At 41.6% G+C, this 25,809-nt stretch overlaps 1 protein-coding gene across 1 annotated transcript in view; it reads right to left on the bottom strand.

Annotated features, from left to right (window-relative positions):
• LOC105457039 (zinc finger protein rotund-like) overlaps positions 1–25,809 on the bottom strand; it is a 143,481-nt gene that overhangs the window by 86,699 nt on the left and 30,973 nt on the right. The window contains exon 2 of the mRNA XM_011701455.1: positions 4,923–5,177. Within this exon, the coding sequence (XP_011699757.1) occupies positions 4,923–5,177 (255 nt within the window). The remainder of the gene's footprint in view (positions 1–4,922; positions 5,178–25,809) is intronic.

The following is a 25,809-nucleotide window of genomic DNA, read 5'->3' as shown; positions in this document are numbered from 1 at the left end:
GGCCACGGTCACGTACGCGACTTACGACGTGCTGCTCTCAGTACGTACGTCCGCCTCTCGTACCTGACGGTCCCTCCCCTCCCCCTCCAAGAACGTCCCGCGCGCGGTTCCCATATCACCGATGCAGAAATTCAAATTCGCCGTCATTAATAAAAATTAAAGAGACATCAAGAGCTGGTCTACTAAACCGGGGTCACCCGACGTCTCCTCGGCCGTCCTCTACGTGTCTGTGCGTGTACACGTGCGTTTTTTCGGGGTGCAGCCACGTTGTTGTAGGGATCTACGGGGCCCAGGGGCCAGCCACTTTTATCTTACCTGCCACGGCACAATAGCGTGAGACTATGGGCCCTTTGTTACTTGGCATTCACGATGATCTGCATACGCGCGTTTCTACGGTACAGCCTAGGGCGGCCACCCCGTGTGTGCCCGTCGAAAAACTATATGCGGTTTTTTCATCCGGATCGGTTCCGGGAGCGAGCACCCGACGCCGATGTTCGCGTCTTCGCCGGAAGCACCCGACGCTGTTTTTTCTCCTGTCCTAGGTAGAACGGGTGCTAATTTTTTTTTCTTTAACCCTTTAACGGTGCACCCTCGCGGAAAACGGTACATTCTCGCGACGGATTCTTAGTCACGTCTCTCGAGGGGCACGATCCTCTAAAAACGCAGCCGCGACTTTCGTGCTGCTGGTCTTTTACCGTTAGTTCAAAACATAATCGCGTACAGTTAAAAATACATCAACGAAAAGTTATAATATACGTTTTTACTTTTCACTTTCTGATTATATTAACTTTCGGGTACACATTCATTATATAATATACTTCTGCAATGGTTGTCGTAGATAAAATTAATTATATCAGTTATTTATTATAACGCACAAAAGAGATTTAAAATTTAAATATATAAAAATGTAAAAAAGAACGCATGCGAAATGCATCATGTAACGGTGAGATTTCTGTGATTGTAATTTTACAACAAAAATAGTTACACGGATTGCAAATTCATTGTGGGCTCCAACAATGCTTGGTGTGAAGGGTTAAGAATCGCAGAAAATGTTTCCACGTGGACGAGCAAGGATATAAACGACGAACGGAAAGCAGGATCGATACGCCGAAAACTACGGGAAAAGGACGGCCATAATTCTATCCTGGGCCCAAATGTTGTGACACCGTCGCCAAAAAGGATTCGGCGTTAGGCCATATTGGCGTGAATTGCGCGATCCATCTTTGTTTATATTATATGTACACCGAATGCAATATTCTCTGTGCTGCAAAGGGATAGTTTTTAAGGAGCATTTGCCATTAATGACGCGACAAATAAAAAAAACCTTAAGTGAGCAATCTCTGAGAACACAAAAAACTTGTTTTTTCTTTCAAATATATAGCATTCAGAAATGTCTCGTGTGTAGTTAATGTATTGTTTTTCTATCATTTTTATGTAAGAAAAGAACTAGGGAGATATAAAAATATTAGACTAATAAAATAAAATTAAAACGTAAAATTTTAATCATGCAGAATAACAATGAGTTATGAGTTCTCTTTTTAGTTAACAAAAAAATATTTATAATAGATATTAAATTAAGATAATTCTCAATTACAAAAAGAATATTATTTAATATAAAAAGAGGAATCAATCAGAAAAAATTGTATAAGAGTCACTTGATAACATACGTTTTACTTGCATAAAATCTATTCTATATGAAAAAAACGTTAAAAATATAGATATAAAAAATTGCATTGGAATATCGTTATACAATGACGCGATATAAATTGCCTCATCGTGAAACTTCCATTTTACCGTTTCATTTTGTTCAATGCGAGGTGAGCGTTAGTCCCGTCTTTTTTTTTCTCGTCGCGGCACGTTGCCCCAGAAATTCATTAGCCAATCGGAGACACGGCTTCGTCATCCGTAGGCATTCTGCGCGCGGAGATAGAAAAAAATCTTATTTCGACACCGGCCCCTTAACGAACGGTCCTGGTATACCGAGACAATAAACCGCGTACCTTACTTCTCCCCGCACCTTTTTTTTGTCTCTCGCCGAACGGAGACAAAAATCCCGTTGCGCACGATTTGCATGCCGGCTGTCGTTGCCGCGCTGAAGGTGCACATGCAGAAAAAGCCGATCGAACAAGTAAAAAAATGCTGGCAGGGGTTGCGGGAACCATTATTTTAATTTTCGTATAGCTACCGTGTCGAGGGGTCGAAAATGACGAAAGAGAGAAAGAGGACGACGGGGGGATTTTCGCGGGAACGAGGAGGACGAGGGGGTAAAAGTAAAGGATAGTTACGAAGGAGGGAAAAGAAAGGGATGGATGAGTCCTCCTTTGCATAATCTTCGTCAGGGGTGGTGTTTCGCGCGAGGCCAAGGACTCTCCGCGCAAAGAACGATTCCAGTTACTGTTCCGGAGGCGGGAGGAAAGGGTACCGAGAGCGCGCGCGGCCAAAGGTGTTTTGCATCTCGCCGAATAAAATGATGCGGGACCCGCCGGATGAGGCGCGCCCCTACTTCGCCGTGAAGAAATTACCCTAAAGAACGCCTCTAAGCGTTTTAAGGGATTATGGTCGGGCAGGCGTAAAAAAGCTTGGAAAAAGGGTTGACCACCCGCTGGGCAAAACCGACGACAGATTACAACCTCCGAAAAATGTGTTACCGATTTCGCACGTGACGCAGCGTTGCGCTAACATCGGCTACCTAGACATTTTCATCATTCGGCATTCTTCTTTTCACTCTCAGTTTTCAACAGTTACCGATAGCGTGGATATTTCTTCAAAAGACCGTAATTTTCTCTTAATGGCTTTGATGGCTCTATTAACTCGTTTTTGTTACGAACGAGAATTCTCGAGATTTTTATTGAGACCTAACGGTTCAACTTCGACCGACAATCCGTTGGTCACGAGTCGTTCACCGAGATAACGCGATCATCCCCTCGAGGAGCGCCAAAGGGTTACTGCTCTTCCTCGCCCGTATGCATCGTATGCAGATTGGCTGATTGTCTTGTACGCTCATTCTTTTTCTTCTCTCCCAAACTATCGCCCCCCTTCCCTTCGACAACTTTCACGGACGGTGTTCCGTGAGAATGCCAGAGACATTAGCATGCCGCGGATTATTTAAATCGTCCCCCCCCTCCCCTGTTGTCGTAGTTCCTTGTTTTTTCCCGTGGCCTCTGCGATAGACCCATGGCGTGGGTCCCGCGGGCACCCATAACCATAGACAAAAACCGGGTGAGCCCTCAACGAAAGAAGAGAAAGAGAGAGGGGGAGAGACAGAGAAGGAGAGAGGATAAACGAGGCCTCGGGATAACTCTTCCGCGTGCTGCAGGTTCTACGACCGATAAAGAGCGTCCTCGAGATGTCTGCCGCTTCTATTCACATTTAAATCCGGTCCTTTTCGCACCGTACGAAGATAGAAGGCGCACCCTAATTTCTTGTCTTAGAAAAACAAACGAGTCCTCTGTGATTCTCTCTATGATCTCGTTTCGGTAACAGGAGCGCAATTGTAATAACGCTACAAATGACATAATTACAGACGAAGATCCCATCGAATAAAAATGGTACAGCATTTTTTGAGAGCTTGAGAAAAAACTTAAAAATATAAGGATTTAAATATTCCTTCTATCCTATTATTTAAAAATTGTACTTTGACTTGTATTAGACTCTTTCGTTAATCTACTCTTAAATCGCACCATAAATGAATGAACTGCTATACCTGATTAACGCAAGAAAAACGCAACGTAACCACCACTATCGATTCAAATGAGCAACTACTTTTTTCCGTTATTCGCTCTCCTCTCTTATTCATTCCCTTTCGCGCGAATGCGCACATACACGCTTTTCCCCTCCCCCCCTCTGTCCCGAAAGTTTTTTTCGCGCTTCCGTCTATTTGTTTTCTTTCTTTTCTCTTTTTTTTATCTCGAGATGGAACCTGACGAAAGAACACCACTATGTAAAGCGATCTTCAACCCTTTTTGGCGCCCTTTTTCGCCATCGTTTTTCGAGTCGTTTGTATCCCATCCTGCTTCTCACCCCCGTCGTTTCCATTTCGATTTTACTACTTCATCCCTTCCCGGCTCTTTCACACTCATTGTCTCTTCCTCTCTTGACGGTCTCCTCTAATCCAGTCTCGTCTAAATTATGCAGGATTCTCGTCCGGAGATAGCACGCGAAAGGGTGGAGGTAAAAAAACAAAATCAAAACAGGGGTAGCGTATTCCGTCCCGCGCTGACACCGCGCATTAAAAAAAGAAAAAAAACGAGAGAATGTCGGACGGGAATTTTTTTTCTACTATTTCCGAAGCTTTGGTGCCGGTAGCACCGCGCATTTAACGGTGTCTTTCTTCCGGCCATATTTAATTCAGGCAACGTTCCTTCTTCTCTTCCTTATTTCCTTCTAGTCCTCTCTAACCGTCTCTTTCTTTTGAATTTTTTTGTCGCCGATCTTTTTGTCACGACTGCAGCTTTCGTCGAATCCGCGAGAAACACAGAGGTTACAGAGGAATAAATTCAAAACTCTGCGATATTTGTTAGATGTTGCAATGATTTTTTGAAAGAAAGTCAATTAGAAAAAAATCTCTCTTTTATCCATTAGAGCCGTCCCTATTAGCCAATTATAAGTGCAATCTTCTGGCACATATTTTAATAGAAAAAAATTAACTCTGTATTTATAATTGTTGACAACTAAAATTGTTTGTTCTGTATAAATGTTTGTTTTTACATTTTACGGGAGTTATTATTTTTCTAAGAATTATCGAGATTGATTACTAAGATCTATTCGATTATTAAAATGCTTCTCACTGGATAATAATTGAACTTGATAATAATTTAAGAAAAATCTAATATTAAATGAAATATATTTGTTAAAAACCTTGCGATTTTCCAATACAGTTTCGAATACAGGAAATTGAATGGGTGCAATAAGAGCGTACTCACGTCACTGGAAAGGCCATTGTTCCACGGGTAAGGCGGTTGAGGTGGGGATTGTTGTTGATGGTGAACACTGACGCCAGTGGCTGAATGCGGATTGTGAATGTGCTCCGCCATAACACTGACCCAATGGGCCAGTCCGCCACCGCCGGTGGCTCCAGGACCCGTACCACCTGTTCCGGTCCCACCCGTTCCTCCACCACCTCCACCGCCGCCACCGCCGCCTTCTTCGCCACCCTCTGACCACGCAAATGAGTTTTTCTGTAAAAAAAAAAACATTAATTCATTAAGAGCTTATATTCGTAATAATATTTGTTAAAATCAAGTCTATATTCCTCACAAACCTCATCAGTAAACTAAACGTACCTAATAATTTTTTTTTATCTTAATGTTGTTCTACATCTCGAATTTATATATGAATAAATAGCTTATTTCTGTGCTTCATACACGTGAATATTCAAAATTGTAAAAATAATTATCTATGAAAGAAAATTTTGCGTATGTCCACAAATGTTAAAATTGCTCCGAGTATAATCAATTACATAAACGATGGCTTCTTCGACTTGATAGACTAAAGAAATCTTCCATGCATATTACATAATCACGGTGATTATTAAACTCGTTCATTCTTGTCTCTGAACGGCGAGGCAGCATTAGGTATTCATGATCGAGTGCGCGAGAAGAGTTAGCCCATTAATAAATTGATCGATGAATCGGCTAGCATTAAGTCGGAAAATATATTTGACGTCAAAATACCTAAACTCATTATATGGGAACACATTTTCAACTTATAATTCCCACGATATTAAATTAAGCACCGACAAGTACGCGATTATATAAAATACAACAAAATTGATATATTATATTAAATGGTTTACACGTTAATTCGTTGCAATTTTGTCATATATAGATATATAAATGTCACATACAGATTTTGTCGTATATGTGTACATATATCTATATACATATATACGTAACGTAATAAGGTATTTTCTTCTTTTATCTATTAATTCTTTAGTATCTACTAACATTTGCCAAGGGAATTGGAAGAAGCATTCGTATTTTGGAACTTAAGCTCTTACTAATACGTAAGAAAATTTAACAGTCGCACAAAACCTATGGATTATTCTGTACGTGTATATAGCGGTCAACACGCACACATTTACGAATTCGAGTGTAATTATACCGATCCGCGGCATTATCGACCGCAAGAGACGTCGTAAGAAATTCATAGCCTCAGACAAAGAAGTGAAAACGTACGTCGAGCGATAGCCAATCGATACGTCGTCGAATGCAGGAGCGATGAGCACGGTGGTTATAAAAGTAGATGCAATTGGAATCATCTTTTGCTACTGGGATGCTCTCGCGATTCTACCCCGTAATATCGGCACCGCATTATCCGTTTCCATTCAAACGGAAAATTTCATATCATCGAATAAAATTGCGTTGAAATTCAATAATATCATTAGCACCCGCCATTTCCTGTATTAAATATGTGTAATCTGTCTTACAACCACACGAGCGCTCATCCACGATAAATTAAAAGCGAGAACTTATCTTTTCGAACATTTTAAAAAATTAATTATACAATCGATTTTAGAGCGACATTTGAGTTTTTTTTTCGAATAAGGAAAATCCTTCTGTTCCTTCTGTCTGTTTAATATTTATTACAGCGTTCTACATTACATCTCCGTGTTCTGCTTACCACTCTCCCTCCATCTCTTTCCCTCCTTTTTTAAATCTCCAATAAAATATACATATTCATACTTTTTAAATGACCTCGGAATAATCGGGTTTTAATCCTACCGTCTCTTTTCTCGCGAAGTGAAATCTCGGCCCTCCGTGGCATGGCAAACTAATCGGGGTAAATCGTTAATTAAGGGGGACTTTGGATTGAAGTCGCTAATTGTTCGCGCAGCGGTGCATCGTGAGAAAAACGTGTTACGAATCGCAAGCGTGATTATTAGTTTCTCGAATAGCCACTTCCCCCAGAGCTTACCAGGGGGTGTTATTTCTTAAGGGAGCCTCAAAGGGGGGATGATGCGTTTCATTATTAGGAACTAACTTAATTACACGTTCTCGGGCACGGCACGCAATACGATGCCGTAACATTCTTCTCTCTATAGGCTTAATACAAGCTGCAGATATCATAAAATCAAGTTTGAGAATTAATTCGTAATTGGCTACTGACAGAAGGTTTAGCGATCGACAATATAAATGTAATAAAAATGATAATAAATGTGTTCGTTATTATTCTATCGTTAGTCGTTACGCGTTGCCATTGCCAACAGTCGAAAATGTTTGACTTTAGGGACGCCAACTTCTTTCCACATATTGTTACAGCGATCAATTAAATCAATACAAATTTCTCTTCGTAATAATGAAAAGACATTATGAGATTACTCATTACAATAAAAAGCTATAATCCATAATGGAAATTCGTTGTCGTAAATAAATTGATCGATTAAATAAAAAATTGATTCACATGAAAGGATATTGCGAAAAACCGATAAACTGTACAATTGAAACGAGGCAAGCACGCAGGTGCATGTTTATGGATTTAGGTCAGGAATCGCCGTAGCTTCGACTAAAGCGAGCCAAAACCATAATCGTGCCAAGAAAAGTTCCTTCACGGTTGCAACTCGGGCAAAAGCAAAAGGAAGCAACAGGAAATAGCCGGCAGCGTGCTACTATTGAAGCAAATTAATAAATTATAACAGAAAGAAGTTCAAGTATTAATCAAGATACACTTTTAAAAAGCTTAATTAAATTTATATCCCCTTGTTTAAAGTAACAAAAATATAAATTGCCACTTAAAAATTATGTATTAGTCTTTAAACGTCAAGAAGTAATATAATAAGTAGCAATTATTGTTAATGATATTAAATGCTTAGTCAGTTTTTAAATAAAAAATTCACTTTAACTGAACCGCTTCAATCTCACATTTTAACGTTGCATTTTAAGTTATTTTCACTGAGTCGCCTAATTAATCATTGCTCTTTCTCTCGCACGTAAACGTAATTTTTTCATATTTATTATTCACCGATCTCTCTTCCAGTTTCACGCGTAAAAAATCGCGTAAACAAATATCTAAGTACAATTAGCAATTATAAATCATCGCAAATCGAAAATCAAACAATCTTGAGTGTGATGAAACATTATCGAGCGAACCGAGACAAAACGCATCGAGGGAAACATTTGAAGAACTATCAAGAAAATGGAGTATTACGAGCAAACGAAATCTCGACTCGGCCTCGTGTTTTATACTCTCGTTACGCGAAAACTCGCCGCCGCTAACTATGCTCTAACTTTTTAACTGACAACTTATACCGGCGACAAACGCCAGCCACGTTAGAACGCACGTTATCTCGCAAACAGTTTCGCCGACCTGTCAACCAGCCTTTAACTCTTCGTTAACTATCCCTACGATCCTTCGCGACATCGTCTACGTCCTCTCTTGATACTTGGCGCTCCTCCACTTCTGCTTATATGCTCCTAATATACCGCGAGTACTAGGCCCACGTGACGTTCGTTAAACCGCGCATTACAGCAACTTTCCAAGGCGAGCTTTAACTCTATTTTCTCTCCTAACACGAATAACGATATATTAAATTTCAGTAAATATATTTGGAATTAAAATAAAGGTAAACGTAAGTATGTAAGACTTATTAAATTAAATCTGTATTTATCACCCCGCTTTACTTTCCACCTCTCTTGATACAACAGCGCGTCTTAATTTTTTACTTTTTATCTGTATTAATAAATCTAAATATAAAAAAACTGACAATTCGTATAGCCAGCTGCCGACCAAAAACTTTATGCTGTCGCAATGTAGCAGAAATTTAACAACAATGCAACGACAATGCAAAAATATTTCTCAGCGGATCTCAGTCTAACCTCATCGTGATCTTCCCGATGAAGGGCTAAGTTCCTCGGAAAGGCGGGCACGCTGCTGACGGTCAAGCCCTTCAAATCTTTTAACTCCTTCAATGCACCGAGCGCGTTCAAGTTGTCCTTGAGGGATGCTAGATTGAAGTTAATCCCCTGCTCTTTGAAATTGAGATGCCTGTTGAGCACGGTTTTACCTAACGCGCTCGCCAGCAGGCTGCTGTACAGCTCGTTGCGTAGGATAAACTTTCTTTCGGCACTACTATCGTCTTTGCTCGATACGTCGTTAGAGGAATCCGAATCCACCTCGACGGAAGAGTTCGAGACGACACTCATCGTGGACATTTTTAGTCGTTCTCGTTACACTGTTTCGACGCAGTGAAAAATATCTTTCTGGCTTTAGAAACGCACGAAAAGTATCCCTTTTCTTTGGTCTCCTGCGAATTTCGCTTATCTCCTCTCTTTATATCAACGAAGGTTTCAAAATCGTAAGGACCTAGTAAAATACCTGTACATGTGTTCCTTGTATATGTATATAGGAATATATAATTAAATAGGTTCTTAAATTGTGTGTATATATATATATATATTTATTTATTTGTTTGTTTATATATATATTCCGTAATCTTTCTAGGTATTTTATTTAGTTACTTCGTACTCGGTTAAGAGGATAAAAACACCGCGCGGCGCGCGCGGTCTGTGAAATTGCTTCAAGAGCCCACGTGGCACATTAATGTACGATTAAAAACTGCTTAAAGAGCTGCAAGGTCGGCTTCCGAAGTCGAGCGTGTCCATCCGCAGGTTCCATGCTGTCTCAAAACAAAAAAACAAAAAAAAAGATAGGTTCCTTTCCGCGCACCGTGGTTCTGTGCGCGGGGCAGGATAACAAGGACAACGTATCTCCTCGACGTGTCTCGTCTTCGTATCCGCCTCGAGCCTCCTGTGTTTTTATTGCCTGTTGGCGTAATCGGACGCCATAAGACACAAGTACGTTGCTTATTTATTCCACCTTCTCCCTCTCGTCTCGGCAGAGAAGGCGCTCTTCGCTGTTGTACAATTAACCTCTAGCGGTATTATAATACTATCACTATGATTGTTAGCGGACTAGTATCGAGGACTAAAGCGCTCCCTTATCCTCCACCTACTCTCCACCGCTTCGGTCACACTCTTCGTAATCTCGAACGCGGTCGTAATCAATACGGCCGAGGAGGAGGTTTTCGTTTCCTTAGTGTATCTAAATTTATATTATTAGTGCTTCGCCGCGTGCTTCGTGACCGGCGCGAATTCGAAGGAAAAAGGACCGCGTTGCATTTAGGAACTTTTGCGCGCGCAGCTCATTACGCATGGCCGCGGGCTTTCTAATTGGCTGGTTAATTAGCGCGGGAGGCTCCATTCTCATTGCAGACACGAGGTTTCGACAAGCGTCATCTCGGTCTTCAATTCTACTACTTTTTCTTCTCCCCCTCTTTCCGCCTCCCTTATACTTGCCACTAATTCTCGCTCCCTTAATTTTCTAATCTTTCGGCTAAAACACGTGAAAAATAGGAACTTTGGTTGATCGTCTGGGATCTCTCCCGTTTTCGTGACATTAACATCGATGCTGCCTCCTCTTCGTTAAGATTTGTCCCTCAGTGAGAACATGCAGCATCCTCCCCAAACTCGCCTTCCTCCACCTGGTCGGATCTCTCCGTCGCCAGGAAGAAGAGGAGGAAGAGGAAGCACTGAAAGGAGCAGAAACATCTTCCTCGGTGGCGCGAAGTGGCATCGAGTAACATCCCCTTAAGTCTCCGTTATTTCCGGCGGCGTCATCCTCGTGGTGTATTCGTGAAACTCGTTCAGGAGGCCGCGCGGCCCCCCTCTCTTCATCATCGGCGTGAATGACGCGACTGTCGTCGAGCCGAGTGTAACCGATGGACGCCGGCGGGCCCTCGCTTAGGCCCGATTCGACGGGTCCTACGGGGCCCTTCGTGAACTGCGGATGACGTTCGACTCGCTCGCGTCGCTCGCTACAACAGTAGTGGGGGTAAACGTTCGGTCAGTCGTGCTCGAGCCTTGGTAGAGCGCAGATAATTTCTTCCTCCACGTTGCACGTATGTGTTTTCTTGCTATATTAGACGTGCGACGAGCGGCCTCGCGACGCGACGGCCGCGCGATGTACACTCGTCGGTAACCGTTTGCTTCCTTCCGCTTTCGCGGAACCGCGCGCTACCTCGAGAAGGGGGTCGGCCTCTCGAATCCCAGTTTCTTATGTGAGCGCGACCGCGCGACTGGTTGATGCAGTCCGCGGCGGAGCATAAGGAAGCGGAAGCTCGGCGCTCTCTTTCTCCGTCCTTCTCTCCCTTTCTATCCTTCCTACTCCTACCGCCGTCTCCTTCCTCCTCAGTCTCTCTTTCTCACGCTTGGGGCCAAGGAAAGGCGCGCACGCTTCGCCGTGGCCGCCGGCGTCGTCGTCGACGTCGTCGTCGTCGTCGTCGTCGTCGTCGTCGTCGTAGTAGCCTCCGTCTTTTACTTCCTTTCCCTCTCTCTACCCCTCTGCCTTCACACTCCCACCTACCCTCTCTGTCTGTCTTACCCTCCTCTGCCCTCTCTTTCTCCGTCGGTCTCGCGGACGCGCGGCGCCGCGGCGCGGTAAGAAGTGGTAGATGGAAGTAAGAAGGAGAAAGAAACACAGAAGGAATAAGAAAAAGAAAGAAAGTATGAGAGACAGAGAGAATCTCCAAGGTGGAGGCGGAGTGGAGTTTCGGAGAGAAGGGAATACGGGGGGATAGGAGCGAGAAGGGGATAGGGAGAGACGTAGCCCGCGAAGAAACAGATAAATATAGATATTTTTCCTTCGGCCGGCCACCTGAGGAGGGGGTGCAAGTAAGAGGGTGATGGAGACGGTCCGAAGGGTGGGAGCGAAGGCGGCAAGGAAGTAGAAGGGGGTGGGGGAGTGTGTTGCACGCTCGCTTCCCGCCCCCCAACCGAATTGGAAAAATGGAAATAATAAGAGTCGCCTCCTAGGGGGTTGCATGGCGCGCTGCACGAGAGTTTGGAGTCGGGGGTGAGAGCGTCGGGATGGCGAGAGAGGTACGGCGGTGGAAGTGGGTGGATGGGGTGGTAGGAATTGTGCGCAGTGCAGCATGCGCTCTGACGACCAGAAAGCACACATCCAAGAATCGATGTGTGCGAGTGTCACGTGTGCTCGAAGCGGGGGCAGAAGTAGGGGCGGTTTGGAAGATCGCGGCAATGCTGTGTATACACGCGTGTATCCGTGTGCGTGTATTCGGCGAAGAATATTTTGACGAGTGTGTCAAAAGCAACATGGCTACCATTAAGCGCAAACTTTCTGACGTTTCATGCATAAATTAAGCATCCTCGAGAGATATAGGAGTGACAAATCGCACTTAATTGTACGCCAACTCGAACAGTCGCTTTTTATAAAGATTATTTATCTCTGGAAGAAATGCGAAAAAATTGTATGAAAAGAATCTTTCTAACAGTATAATCGTACTAATTACTACAATAATGATTCGAATAACTATTTTCATTTGAAATGCGATCACGGGTGTTTCATGTACTATTTATAGCATTTGGAAGAGGGGAAGGAGATAATTCAATTCGATTAATTCAACCTCGAGCGTATTGAAAAAGCCTGCCAAAGAGAGACGTCGTAACGAAGGAAAGTTCAGTAAAACATCAGATAATAGTCTGATCACTTTCAGTGGGTCTCGAGTTATACACGCTCGTTTACGATCGATCGACGTAAAAGATTCAAACCAACCAGCCCAGAGCACGGAATAATCGACGCCGCAAATACACTTTAGCCCCGTTTTGCGAGAATGCTCGCAAAATAACCGACGACGGGTGGGCCACGGGCGCAGGTAGTGACGCGCTTCTTCTCGAGTGGCATCAGCATTTCGGGTTGGCTTCGTACACGCGCAGAAGAAAACGTCCGGAAGGAGAAGGAGAGAGTGAGAGGACGTGACTCCCCGGCGCTCTCGGAGAGATTCATTCTCTAACAGAGAATATAATCGGGAACGAAAGCACCAGCAGCAAGAGCAGGCGGAAAAGAGAGAGCTCGACGTGCTTCTAATATCTTTAACGGTGCATCCCTAATTACCATTATACCATTGGTATGCAGATATCCTCGCACTATTGGAGAACCCTTTCTTCCTTCCGTCCTAAATAGCCCGATGAGGGCGCCGAGCGCCACCCTTTCCCCCATTGCGGTATGCCATTCTGCGCACAATATTATTTGTGTTTTGGTTTTTCGGGGCGGAGCGGACCGGGAGAAGAGTTTCACCGGTGCTGTACACAATCGCCCGTGCGCGAAGAGCTCGTCTCTGTCTTCGATTTCTCATGCTTCCTCGGCACCTTATCCTCCGAAAAACGGTCGTTTCTTCTATTCAGAGAGCGGAGAGTATTATCCGTTATTACGCTCGTCACGCATGCGAACGTGTGTCTGCCATTCGCGTGAGAAGTCACCCTTCGAAGCACTCGAAGTGGCGCAACCCCTGCTTTCTCTACATCTTCCGTCCCGATTCTGTTATTGCTCACGAGGCAAAGTGCGCTATTACTTCAATACCATCGTAGTTAAGAAAGTAGAGTCTGAGAACTCTGTATATTCGTCGATTTGCTTATTGGAATACATCACGAATACAGACTTAAATCTACAATACAAGACAGAATTATAGCGCTGAAGAGATTCATATTTCTAAAAAGCACGCAAACGCAGCACGCTTTCCGACAAAACACGTGCAATTGGGAATTCGACGAAAAGAGAGGTTTACATTAAAGTCGTAGCAATGCTACTACATTCACTCCGCTCGAGGGACAACGTGCTTCATTACAGACACGAGGGAACGGAGTTACGAGAAGGCCGCGAAGAAGGGGGCGAAAATTAAAGAAGCGCTAAGCCGGGCGCTAAACCGAAGAACCACTTGTTGAGCAGCTTGTGGTGGCAGCACGCCGGTTAGAGGAAGATCGGAGCGACTCGGAAGCGAGAGTAGAGAAGGGGCCGTGGTTGTGACGGGTCGGCGGGGGGAGGAGGGATAGGGTGTACGGATATGCAGATGAGGGGCGGCCGCCCCCGTGTAACTAACTTCTAACTTTCGCGTAACGGCCGGCGGCGGTGGCGGCCTTCCGCCAGTTTTACACCGACAGGCTCTCGCGCGGCGACGAGTTTTCGCATCTCTCCTTCCCGCGCATTTCCCTCGCCCATATAAAATTAGATCCCCGAGCACTGAGCAGCCCATCTGAATCTCTCAACCCTTGACTCTTCAAGCGGCGTGGCTGACGTTTCGTTTCGATCTCGGAAACTTTCAAAGGGTTCTCGGACGAGAACGATCGGAGAGTGTTATTCATTTCCTATGAACGATTTTTATAATACTTCGCAGATATAAAAATAAGAATAGATGTATAGAACCGTGAAATAACGATTTCAGTTGCTGCTTCAATGTTACTTAATAGAACTTAATTTGTGATACGATAATCTGCACGATAACTTGTAGTAATAAATTTTAATATCGTGGTATTTTTTTAGATTGATAGTGACGATAAAAAAATGATATTTTAATTCCGATAACACTTGATAAATGGGACCAAAAGCACAGAAAGAGACTTTATGATTAATTGCTGACGTGTATTTATATTCTCGTCGTACTACTCAATAAAAGAATATGCAATTATATTAATATAAGATTTTAAGAAGAGAGAGTAAGATATATATCTTATTCGTAAATATCTTTAATTATAAGATCATTAATAAATATACTCCTATAAATATACTGCCGTCTGTAAAATATTTAAATTAATAAATTAACTGTGGTATACAGAAATATACAATAATTACGGTTTCTGCTCTCTTTTGCTATCTATAATACGTGAAAGAAGATTGTGGTGTAGGAGAAATTGCGGAAACCGTATTTTAAAAAATTATCAATTAACGTCACTTTACGACGCGGCCAAAATACGGCCTTCCTCATTCCCAGGAATAGAGCGAAGAAAACCGCAGGACAACGGAGCACCGCAGTACTTTTCCATCTCTGGACGTTTTTCCGTTCGCCGGCCCGTCGAAAAAAGCCAAAGAGAAGGATGCCTGGCGCCGGGACTCCGGCGACGACGAGTCTCGACCCAGATATCGCGTCGTCGTCGTCGGCGTCGTCGTCTTCGTCGTCGTCGTCGTCGCCGTCGCCGCCGCCGTCGTCGTCGTCGTCGTCCACGAGGGTGGAAAGACGATGTCGTCTCCTCCGCGGCTCCCGCTTTCTTTTCTTATTTTTCTCTTTTGCTCTCCCATCGCGAACGAACCCTCCCTCCAGCATCCCGGTTGAGGTAGGTTTTTCCACCCTTTCCATCTAACGTTGCCCTCCGAGCATCGGTTTCGCGCACACATCGAACGCCGCTTCTGTCCGGCGTGCGACGTCTACGTTGAAACGATCCTCGTAAGGATTCCCGCGCGACTCTCCCGTGACGAACGAGTACGCTTATCTTATGAGTCACTCGTGAATCGCTCTTATTTTTAAGTTAGCGCGAACGAAAAGCGATACACGGGTGCAATCGAGAATTTGATTTGAATGTCTGTACATCGGTTTTTATTGTAACAGCTACGGCTATCATCCTATTTTTTGCATTGAATATAGGAAGACGACACTTCGCAATTTTATTTACTGTTTTAATATTTATTGGAATACTTAATTTGTGACAATCTTTATCTAATAAATAACTGTTTACGTTAAATTATAGAATATTACATGTTTTGGTTGTAAGCTGACACAATTATACTATAACGGGCCGGCGAATACAACAAATACTATAAAGCATCCTAATAAAAATCCATTTAAAATAAAATTAAATATTTTTCAAAGAATGCTCGCCATTTTTCGTAATGCATTTAAAAATTTTCTGGCAAAATTAAATGCATTAATACGCAAATGCGGAAACAATACTTTGCCATTCGTTATGAACGTTGTCCTAAGACGCTTACCTTTGCACGCTCCGCATCATTATTGCTGATGTAGGCTGCACACGCATAAAATAATAAATTAAGTCGACTGATATGATCGGAGAGTAGCGCGATTGGTCGCTGCAACCGGGACCCTCCTTTATTTTTTTTTATCGCATAGAAATCTTCGCGGTGCCGACCATAGGGTTTCTTACGGCCATTTTGAATTATTAATGCCCATATACGATGTTCTGCATTGTATTATACATAGGAGTCAAATTAACAATCAAGTACGATCCCATTAAAAAATAATCACATCTATTTTTGTACTAATCCTAACATTTCAAATCCACATTATGTATGAAAATTGCTTCATAACTACAATCTTGCAATCAATACCGTAACAGTCATTAATGATAAAATTACCTACAATATTCACAAAATGTATGGTACGACATTGTAAAAAATTTAAAAGTCTCTTATTATATAATAAATCATGCAATAAAAAAAATCGTCCATACACATCGCGATATATCACATAAATAAAATCGAAGAATTCATTGAGCAAAGCTTAAGCAATCGTACTTGAACAAATGCTCGGTGGATCGTTAACACAAATTTTGTGATTTAAAAAAAAATATATATAAGTATCAATGTACGAATAAGATATATTCGAAAAATTCTCAATACTCGACTTCAAATAGAATCGAATGAAAAAAAAGAGCACTTAATGACAAAACGTAAGTTATACTCATCGAGAATCTGTCCAACGTATTATATTTAAAAAACGTTTGATGATACCGCTCCGCCACGCGACTATGCGAAGAAATCGCAAGGAACTATCGACATTCGTAGATTATAAGTCGGTATAAGCCGAGACAGAGAGCTTGATCCCCGAGATTTGGACGCTGAGACGGGATCCTGAGTAAACGCCGAGGAACGAGGGATGCGTATCAGTTTATGTGGGCTAAATTGTTTAAGGGTCGGTGTGTCCTTAAGCTAAGGCAAAAGGTTGTCTGGGGCGGCGTCTAGCCATGTCTATCGATTATCCCCCGTCCTTGTCTGTCCCCTCCGATCTTACTGTCCCTCTTCCGCCGCCCCACCTTGTCAACCGCCTATAGCTATACATCTCCATCCTTTCTCCTCTGCTGTTCCAACATGTCTCTTTCTCTCTCTCTCTCTCCCTCTCCATTTATCTATATCGCTCTCTTCCCCCCCCCCTCTCTCTTTCTCCTTCTGGTTTTCCCTACTCCGTCGCATCGCCAACCACGTTCTCCTCGGTGCTCCTGACCTGTCGCAAACCACCTACGCGTTTACGCAAGGCACTTGGACCCTTCTTATGACGGCGACACACTTGATCGGGAGTCTCAGCTGTGAAGGCTGACCCCAAACCCTCAGCGTTTATCGTTAATTCTGTAGCTACGGCTAATCAACCCTTCTTTTATCGAAAAGAAACAAGCCCGCTATGTAAATATGCGATATACATATTTCCAAATGCGTTACTAGATTTATGTTGTTAGATTTGTTATTTCTACATAAATCAGGATAAAAAGAGAATATCGGAATTTATAAGAGAGAAGAGTTTACCGATTAGTTTTGAAAAGATATCGATATAAGAGTTTCCTTCTTTTAAAATTTATGATGCTCTTATTTCGTGCTGATTTATAAGATATGATAAATTCTTCAGCAATACTATGATAATATATCGTAATTGTAGTATAATAAATATATAAATAAATAATACATATTTATATATATATTCCGAGATAACACACATACATTTCAAGAGTTAAACATTATATAAGCTGAGAATATTGACAGATTGTCAATATGGAGAATATTGATGAGGCCGTCAGCCCGCTGGCCACGCTACATATCATGATCTCAATAAATAAGGCTAGATTTCGATTCGCATGCCGATGTCGGAGAGTTGTCAAGACTCAGAAAGTTGTCAGCCTGCCTGTGAGAGTAAAAATCGCGTTAAGCGTATGTCTGATATATCTGATCCAATTATTACAATAACGCAAAAGTGAGATATTTTGTGGAAAAATTACGGTAAGATTATAATATATACATTATAGCACATAACGAAATACATCGCGCATCCAACGGTGTATTTTGAAATATAGTCGGAGCGCTTCGCTGCTGACTACTTGGGATTTTATTCATCGCGTAATGTGTCACGAGTCGTTTGCAATGTATCGCAAAAGGCATCGTGAAACGCAAAACGCAATGTAAGAATGAGATGGCACGCAGGGGTATAAAGCAGGGCATATTTCATGTGTCGCTATGTAAAAAGTACAAAGGAAATAGTGAATCTTTTTAACGAAACTTGAAGCACGATTGAAAATCGTGAAAGTCGTGAAAACATGGCGCGATATTTCTCTTTCCTACATCTTTTTATATCACACTGTCTATCGTGTTATTTTAGATTACAGCGTCACATATCCTTGCAACGGCAATGAGAACAACGCGTGATTCAATAAAAAGGATAAACAAAAAATAATAATTAAAAAAGCTTTCATTATTGTAATTATGTGTCGTCTCGAAGCTATGCGTAAATTGTACGTTATTGTAAATATGCTTTCCATATTTATCCAAAAATTAAATTATATCACAATCTTGAATAAAATTTTAGAATCTTTAGTCTCTCCTAAAAAAATTCTATCAAGATATTGCCTTATTAAAATATCAAAGTAAAATGATCGATAAAATACGTACCAGACTGTTGTTCCAACTGTCATATCAGAAATTAATTGAATCTCTCAAATAGATCTATTACCATATTATGTTGTATTGAAGTTTGTATTTAAATACAAAATTGCGTGACTAAAACAGAAACGAGTGAGATCGCCTAAAATAATTCTTAGAGGCAAACGTGCGTATAAGGGGTATCATCGGGTGTTCCAAGTGGCGATTGGCGATACACGCGCGCGCGTGTATGTGACGGACAGGTCGTGACCTAGGCCGTCTTGAAGGGCAGACATTTTTTAATCGATAACCAGCCCCCCTCCTCCCCTTCCCCGCGACGACCGACACCCCCGAAGGCAGCGGAGGGTGATGAGGTCGCTGACTAAAGGGGAGGCCGAAGGGGGTGAGGAGGGAAGAGAGAGAGAGAGAGAAAGAGAGAGAGAGAGAAAGAGAGAGAGAGAGACCGCGACGATCGTGGAGGCGTACAGACGCCGCGCTGTACTTCGGTGCTCTCATACCACCAGCCTAAATAAAGGCCCATCCCTTAAAGCGGATCGGCTCGAAAACATTGTTAAAGGGGATGGAGCGCCGAAAGTAGTCTTGGCTGGGTGAACCGAGTGAGATTGGGAAAATACGCCGGTCGCGTCGATTAGTCACGATAATGGGGCACCGTTAATAATAGCGCCGAGACAGAGAAAGTTCTCCGCGATGCGGAGACACAGTTTTAGCGGGGTTAAACACGGGGCGAAATCGCGAAAATGCGCAAGTGGGTTGCATCAAATATTCAGTTACACGATTAATCTTTTGCGAATTGCGGTGGAAAATAAAAACTTCTATATGTAATACACGATTGAGAAAGCATCGAGGAATTAAATATCGATGCAGTAGGTAAGTTAGAATGTAAATTATAATGTACGATAAATATCGCAGCTGTCCAAAGTTGCACAAAGTAGTTTTAAATAATTCGAGTTAAGACAATTAAGATCTTATGACGGCGCTAACGTCACTGGAAATTTAATAAAACTTCGTACCGTACTTTTAAAATCTCGCGCTAAAGCTTCCAATACGGCGCGGCACGAATGATTACGTATCATTCTAACGATACTCGAGGCTCATCGAGGCTCTCGACGAATCATCAGCATTGATTCTCCCGCATATAATCTCGCCCCCCCCCCCCTTCGACGCGCTTCGAGTTTCGTCCAGTTACGTCGGACTACGTAATAACAAAATGAAAGGAAAAAAGAAACGAGAGAAAAAAAAGCAATAAAGGAGCGAGCACGGAGAACTCGGGACGAAACGGCAAAATATTGTTTTTCCATTCTTCTCGCGGGCGACGATGGCGAGACGAGGTGCGAGCAGTGTTTTCAGAAAAAATACACCACCCCCGGCCGCGCCACCCCCGCCCGCGGCATGTCGATCTGTATTTTTTCCACCCCTGTCCTCCCTTTCCCTCTCCCCCCCCCGGTCGCGTTATATCTTGCTCCCTATGGCAAACGCAGGGCTTGCAAATTTCGAAACGAAAACATCGGCCGAAAGTAAAACCAAACTTGTTTTGCGCCTTTTTGCAGTCGCAAAACAAGGTAGGTGTAAAACTACAATAAAAACTCTAGTGTAGGGATGGAAAATAACGTTTCATCAATCACATCGCTATTTCACTGTTTGTTATATTGCATCCTGAAATTTGATCACTGAATCCGGACCGAAGTCAATACTGATTATTTACTGCTATTAAATGTTTCGCCCTCAAGCAAATAGTTTCAATTCTTTTGAATTAAACATTTACGATCTACATCATTAAAACAGAAATAATATCGTTAGTATTAATAAAATATATTATGCATACCTTTTCAGAAACATCAAGATATAATTAAATTTTTCAGAATTACTTTTCCACAGAGAAGTTTGTAATAAACTTTTCCCGATGTAGAAAATTTCGAATTTCGAATCGTTACACTTTATACGAAACAATTTGCAAATAATTCCCGTAAAGCGTACAAACTAGGTTTTAATCTATAATTTCTTTCTCTGAAACTCACATTTCTGTTATGTCAAACTAGTGGAAAAACAACGTTTGCGAGGGATAGTCGATAAATTCTGCGAATGGATTTAAAAAAAAAATGCGTTATCGTCTTCAGAATACATTCTTTCAACGAGCGGGCGATAAGCGCATTTTAGGAAAAGAACCGAGACACCGCGACGATTAATGACTGTAATTCCACTGTTTCTGGCGACGGTAACGCTGCATTGCATTGCGACATTGTCGATTTACGGCCTCGATACTAATTGCGCGCCTCCGTAATTAATACCTCCTTAATGATTCGACGAACTGTGAAAGGAGCGAGCGAGCGAGCGAGCGAGCAAACGAGTAGTATGACCGATTCACCTGCAGTGCTTTATTTTACGATCGTTGGGATAATTTCTGAAACTTTACGCGGAGCATCCGGCACCGCACTCGTTGCTCGAGAGGAGACAATTGGCAGCCGCGATCGAAGTCGCTTGAAAAGCGCGCCGCCGCTAATTACGATGGAACGGCGGGGAGCGTCAACGTCTCGTTAGCGCAGATTTTGTTAATAGCGGCGTGCACGGCGCGAGGTTCACCTGTTGCGTAAACATGGTAACACCAGGTGTCCCGGAATTTTAAAACGTGAGTAACCTCAGGAACGTCCGATAAAACGCGTCATCGAACGCATTTCTCTCTCTTCCTCTCCTCTCTCCGTTTTGATCGCTGCAGCTGGCATAAGCGAACAGTAAATATTGCCTCCATAATAAATTGCATTGAAACAATGTGGAACGAGACAACGAAAAGAGCTAATATTTCAAAGAGCTTGCGTGTTATCGTCGGGTATGAATTTTACAAAATAATCAATATCGTGGCGCGCCGGCCGAAATCGTCGAGGCAGAATCAGACTTGCAATTCGAGGCACGCACTCGCGCATTAATCCCGGTAACGCGAATCCCGGCCGTTTTGGCAACGCCAGCGGAGACGGCAGCGTTTAAAACACGATCATATATCACACCTGGATATTATTTTTATTTTCGGGCAGAAAAAAATTATCTCTGTCATCCTTTGCAACCTGTTGCAGCGCAAACGCTACAAGGGGGAAAACAAGCGTTCGGATTGTCAAATAAAAGTAATTGAGAGAGTGCGTCGAAACGGTCCGCGGATCGCGCAGCCAGTCGTTGTTTTTCTGGATAAAAAAAAAGAGAGGAGGGGAAAAAAAACGAGAGAGAGAATATTAAACGGTTACCTGTTGCGATCTGTTGACTGTACGAGCGAACGATCGGGTTTTAATCATGAAAAAGGTAAACAAATGCTTTTTTTACGTTATATTACAATCGCGAGCAACGGATCACAGCTAGACCGTTCGGGGATACAAAATTTTTGTATGAGATTTTCTCAGAGGGATTCCACCGTGCGAAATCACTCCGGTCATGGTCCATGGACAATCATTTCGTTGTTAAATCTCTCCGTGGCGTTTCCAAAAAAAATTTATAAAACTTTCAACATCTTTTCCTCTTCATCGTGTTTTTCAACCAAATTGTTTCTCTTTTTTGCCATTCTCTTTTTGCCTCTTTCACATCGTATCAATTAAATCAGTTTATTTATTACACATTTGAGTTTGATCATCGTCGAATATATACATTGATATATGATTAATTTCATAAAACATTAAATACTATAAAAAAATAAGGAAAACCGATAAAGTGCCAAATTAATATCGTATTATCTCTGGTATTAACATTAAGAAATTTATAAAAAGTAGAGTCAATCGACTTCCGAAAGATCATACATTACGGATTAAATGTTCGCACATTTCTCGACTTAACCGCCGCGTCTGGGATGACGGAAAAATTCACTGCAAACGCATGGAGCGATCCGTAAGATTTCGGCAAACCCTCTCAATAGTAAAACAGGTTTCTCCCGGTTTCGACGGTGCGTGCGTTCCATGATAATCGAACGCCCTAACCGACGCGGCAACGCGTTTCCTCGGATGGTTCGGACGAGTTCGGGGTCGCGCACCCCTCCGCGTTAGGGGTTGGTAATTCCAGGCCGGGGGTAATTCTCTCCTTCGTACGTGCGTCAGGACCTCCCGAAGTTCCCTGTTTTATCCACCGCGGATAAGGGTTGGTCGACCACCCAAAATCTCGGGGGTAAATTGGAACCTTCCGCATCGCGCGGCGGTAAAATTCGCTCCGAGAATCGACACGTGGGAAGGACACCGTGCGACATAATTATCGTCAATTGCTCATGCACCGATAATCACGCATAATAAACTTTCGAATTATTATGACAATTTTGGCAATTTATAAAAACGAATACACTTTATTCTCGAGATCTTCGGTAATAATATAAGACTTACTAGATATAAGTGTAAGTGTAATGTAACATTTTTTTAAATTTTCAATAAAAATCTGTCAACATATGCAAATATTTTCACGCATATTCTTTTCACAAAAATCTTTTACGTATAATGGAAAATTCAAGGTATAATATTATCGCCATCCTTTAAAAAAAACTGAGTGAATTGGCAAAATAACTGAATTTCATAATCAGTCATAACTTAAGAATTTTTTAAATTATTTACATATTGTATTATTCACGTTGCAGGACTAAAAACCAACCACGATATTAATTACCGAACGCAAATCATTATAATAAATTATCAAGGTATGCGTTCTTTTTTAGAAATGCAGAAACTTACGTTTATGCAACCACTTTTTTTAAAATTTTTTCTGAAAAATATATATCAGCCATATTTTAAAAGGATATTTTATTTGAAGCATAGAGCTCATAAAAGGTGAAGGCAATCGCCAAAAAAAAAGCAATAATTTAAATAGTGTTAAATATGTATAATGTTACACGTGCAATGTGTTGCATCGCCATAAATATTAACTAATATTTGCATCGCGTTCGTATTATATTATATCGTTAAAATCTTAGCACTTTCATTGAGAAAACTAATTGGGATTATGGTAATCATTGCAAAATTACAATCACCTCTTTCTCTCATCAAAAGTTTATCTTCGTGATGGTATGCGAAAATTCCAGGATGCACAAAGTCATGTAAAATTTAATTAGCGTCTACCATAGAAAGACTGTGCTTATTAGAGCGATCAATTTTTTCACATAAGCGTATACCGAGCGAAAAATCGGCAAAGCCTAAAACGTCTCCAAACAACAATATCCGGCTACATGCCAGAAAGTTGTATCGCCGATATTATATAAATTTAAAAAGGAATCAAAAAGAAAAATGGGATGTTTAGTATGCCGACATTCTTTTTGTAAGCATGTAGCTCTTTATAGTGCAACACATCCCTGAATTGCAAAGCATTTTACATAACAAAACGATTACGATAGTTATATTTTGAGGAAATGTTCAGATATAGACTGATTTATTCGATATTAACCGAGAAACAGCCTGCCAATATCAATTCGATAAATTCCTAATATCATCCTTGAAACTTAAATAGAGAGACGCGTATGCGTTTTTTTTTCCAAAAACTAATTCTGATAATTTATAAGCGGCATTAAAAATCATTCTTTTTTCGCGATAATATTAAACGACAAGATTAGTCGTATATAAAACTGCATAATCAATTTCCGCCGGTGGATTAAAGTTTGCGACTAGTGTTACGTAAAACTTTAATTACTATTTACTGCAAAAGGCATTCGCATTCGATAATTTTATTGCGTGCAAATAGAGGCTACATTAATTAATTATCGTTTCGCAATCGTACCGAATCATGCAGAAACTTACGTACGCTTTAATTACTATTTGTAAGAAATATGCGCGATTAGTTGCCGACCTTTTTCTATGCGGTGGATAATAATCTGAATTGCAAGAGTATGGAAAAGAAAAGTAGACTGGCAAAAAAAGAAATTTCTTAATGAAAAATCGTGTCGCGCGCTTGCCATGGTCAGGCCAAAGTGCACAGTTATGTACAAATCGAATTAACATTTGAGTGAAGATAAATTATCATTTACATCTCGCGTCTATCATAACACCGCGCTTTTTCCGCACTCGCCACGCTCCGTAACCAAGAAAATTAATGAAAAATAATTACAAATAATCATAAAAACACGAAGACTTAGTCGGGAGAAATCACGATCCCGTTTGCAGTCGTACGTTCGCGTCGATAGTTACTCGAACCGATAATTATCACTTATTAAAAAAACACAAAAAGATACATGTAAAGATTAAAAAGATATATCGATCAGTCACCATTGATTGACGGTTATTTATCTTTTCATTCTTTGCGCGAACGTCAGAGGTGATTATAACGACACAAAAAGTGATATCGATAAGAAGATGAAAAGAAATTCCCCTCTATCTTAAGATATATCAACAATATTATTAAAATTATATTGAAAAATGCGTGCATTTACAGGTAAGGATCTCTCGTACGGGATTTAATCGCATCCAATCGAGCTTATTCTCATAAGAAATTTCGGCCTACGCACGATTTCAGTACATGCACGCGTCTTTAAGTCGCGCCGGCTTCCGGCTTCCGGTTTCCGGAAGAAGTGTTCTCCATTCGCTTCTCTTCTGCTTTCTTTCTCCTTCTCCCTCCCTCTTCCTTTCCCTCTATCCAAGAATCTTCCCGGATGGAAACGCGCTCGCTGTCTCCCGGAGCACGCGGTGGGAGATTTAGGGGAGAATCGTACGATTAATGACATCCCCCGCGGCATAAACGACTGTGGCGCGGCCTTTCCCGCTAAATTCAGAATCGAAGATCGAACGGCTGATAGGATCTATCGTGTCATTGCCACTTGGACCCTCCCAAGGGAGGACTCTCCGATTTTTTTGGACAAACGTGAATAAGCAACGGCAGTTTCATCGATTGACAATCGCGTACGGTAATGTAAATGCTGTGGAATTGTGTCTATGAAATTAGCACATTGTTAATTTAAAAAAAAACAATAGTTCCAATAGCACTTTTCATGGTTCTATACCGTTTCTGATAAATATCAAAAAATGTTTCTCATTTTTAATATCAAAAAAATAAAAATTAACAAATGACATGCTGACTTCATGTTCCAGCACAGCACATCTCTGTCTAATTTACTATATGCCAAATATATCACGACATCTATCAAGTGTTCCCGTTAATTTCATAATTATACAGCACCATGCTGGAACGTGAATGACGTTACGTCATTTTTTTTTATATTAAAACTGCATAACATTTTTTAATGTTTATCAGGGATGATGTAGAATTATGGAAAGTGCTACTGGAACTGTTGTTTTTTTAAAAATTAACAAAATGTCGTGCTAACCTCAGACACTGTGGAATTTTCTTCGAAAATGATATGGCAAAATGTATGTTACAATAAATATTCAGTGTAGTTTTACCCTGTTCTGTTTTAAAAAATACGCCGTAATAATAAAA

The sequence above is a fragment of the Wasmannia auropunctata genome, unplaced genomic scaffold, assembly GCF_000956235.1.
Source record: "Wasmannia auropunctata unplaced genomic scaffold, wasmannia.A_1.0 LD335400.1, whole genome shotgun sequence".
NCBI lineage: Eukaryota > Metazoa > Arthropoda > Insecta > Hymenoptera > Formicidae > Wasmannia > Wasmannia auropunctata.
Note: the sequence above shows the minus strand (reverse complement) of the source record. Positions and strands in the feature narration are given on the sequence as shown.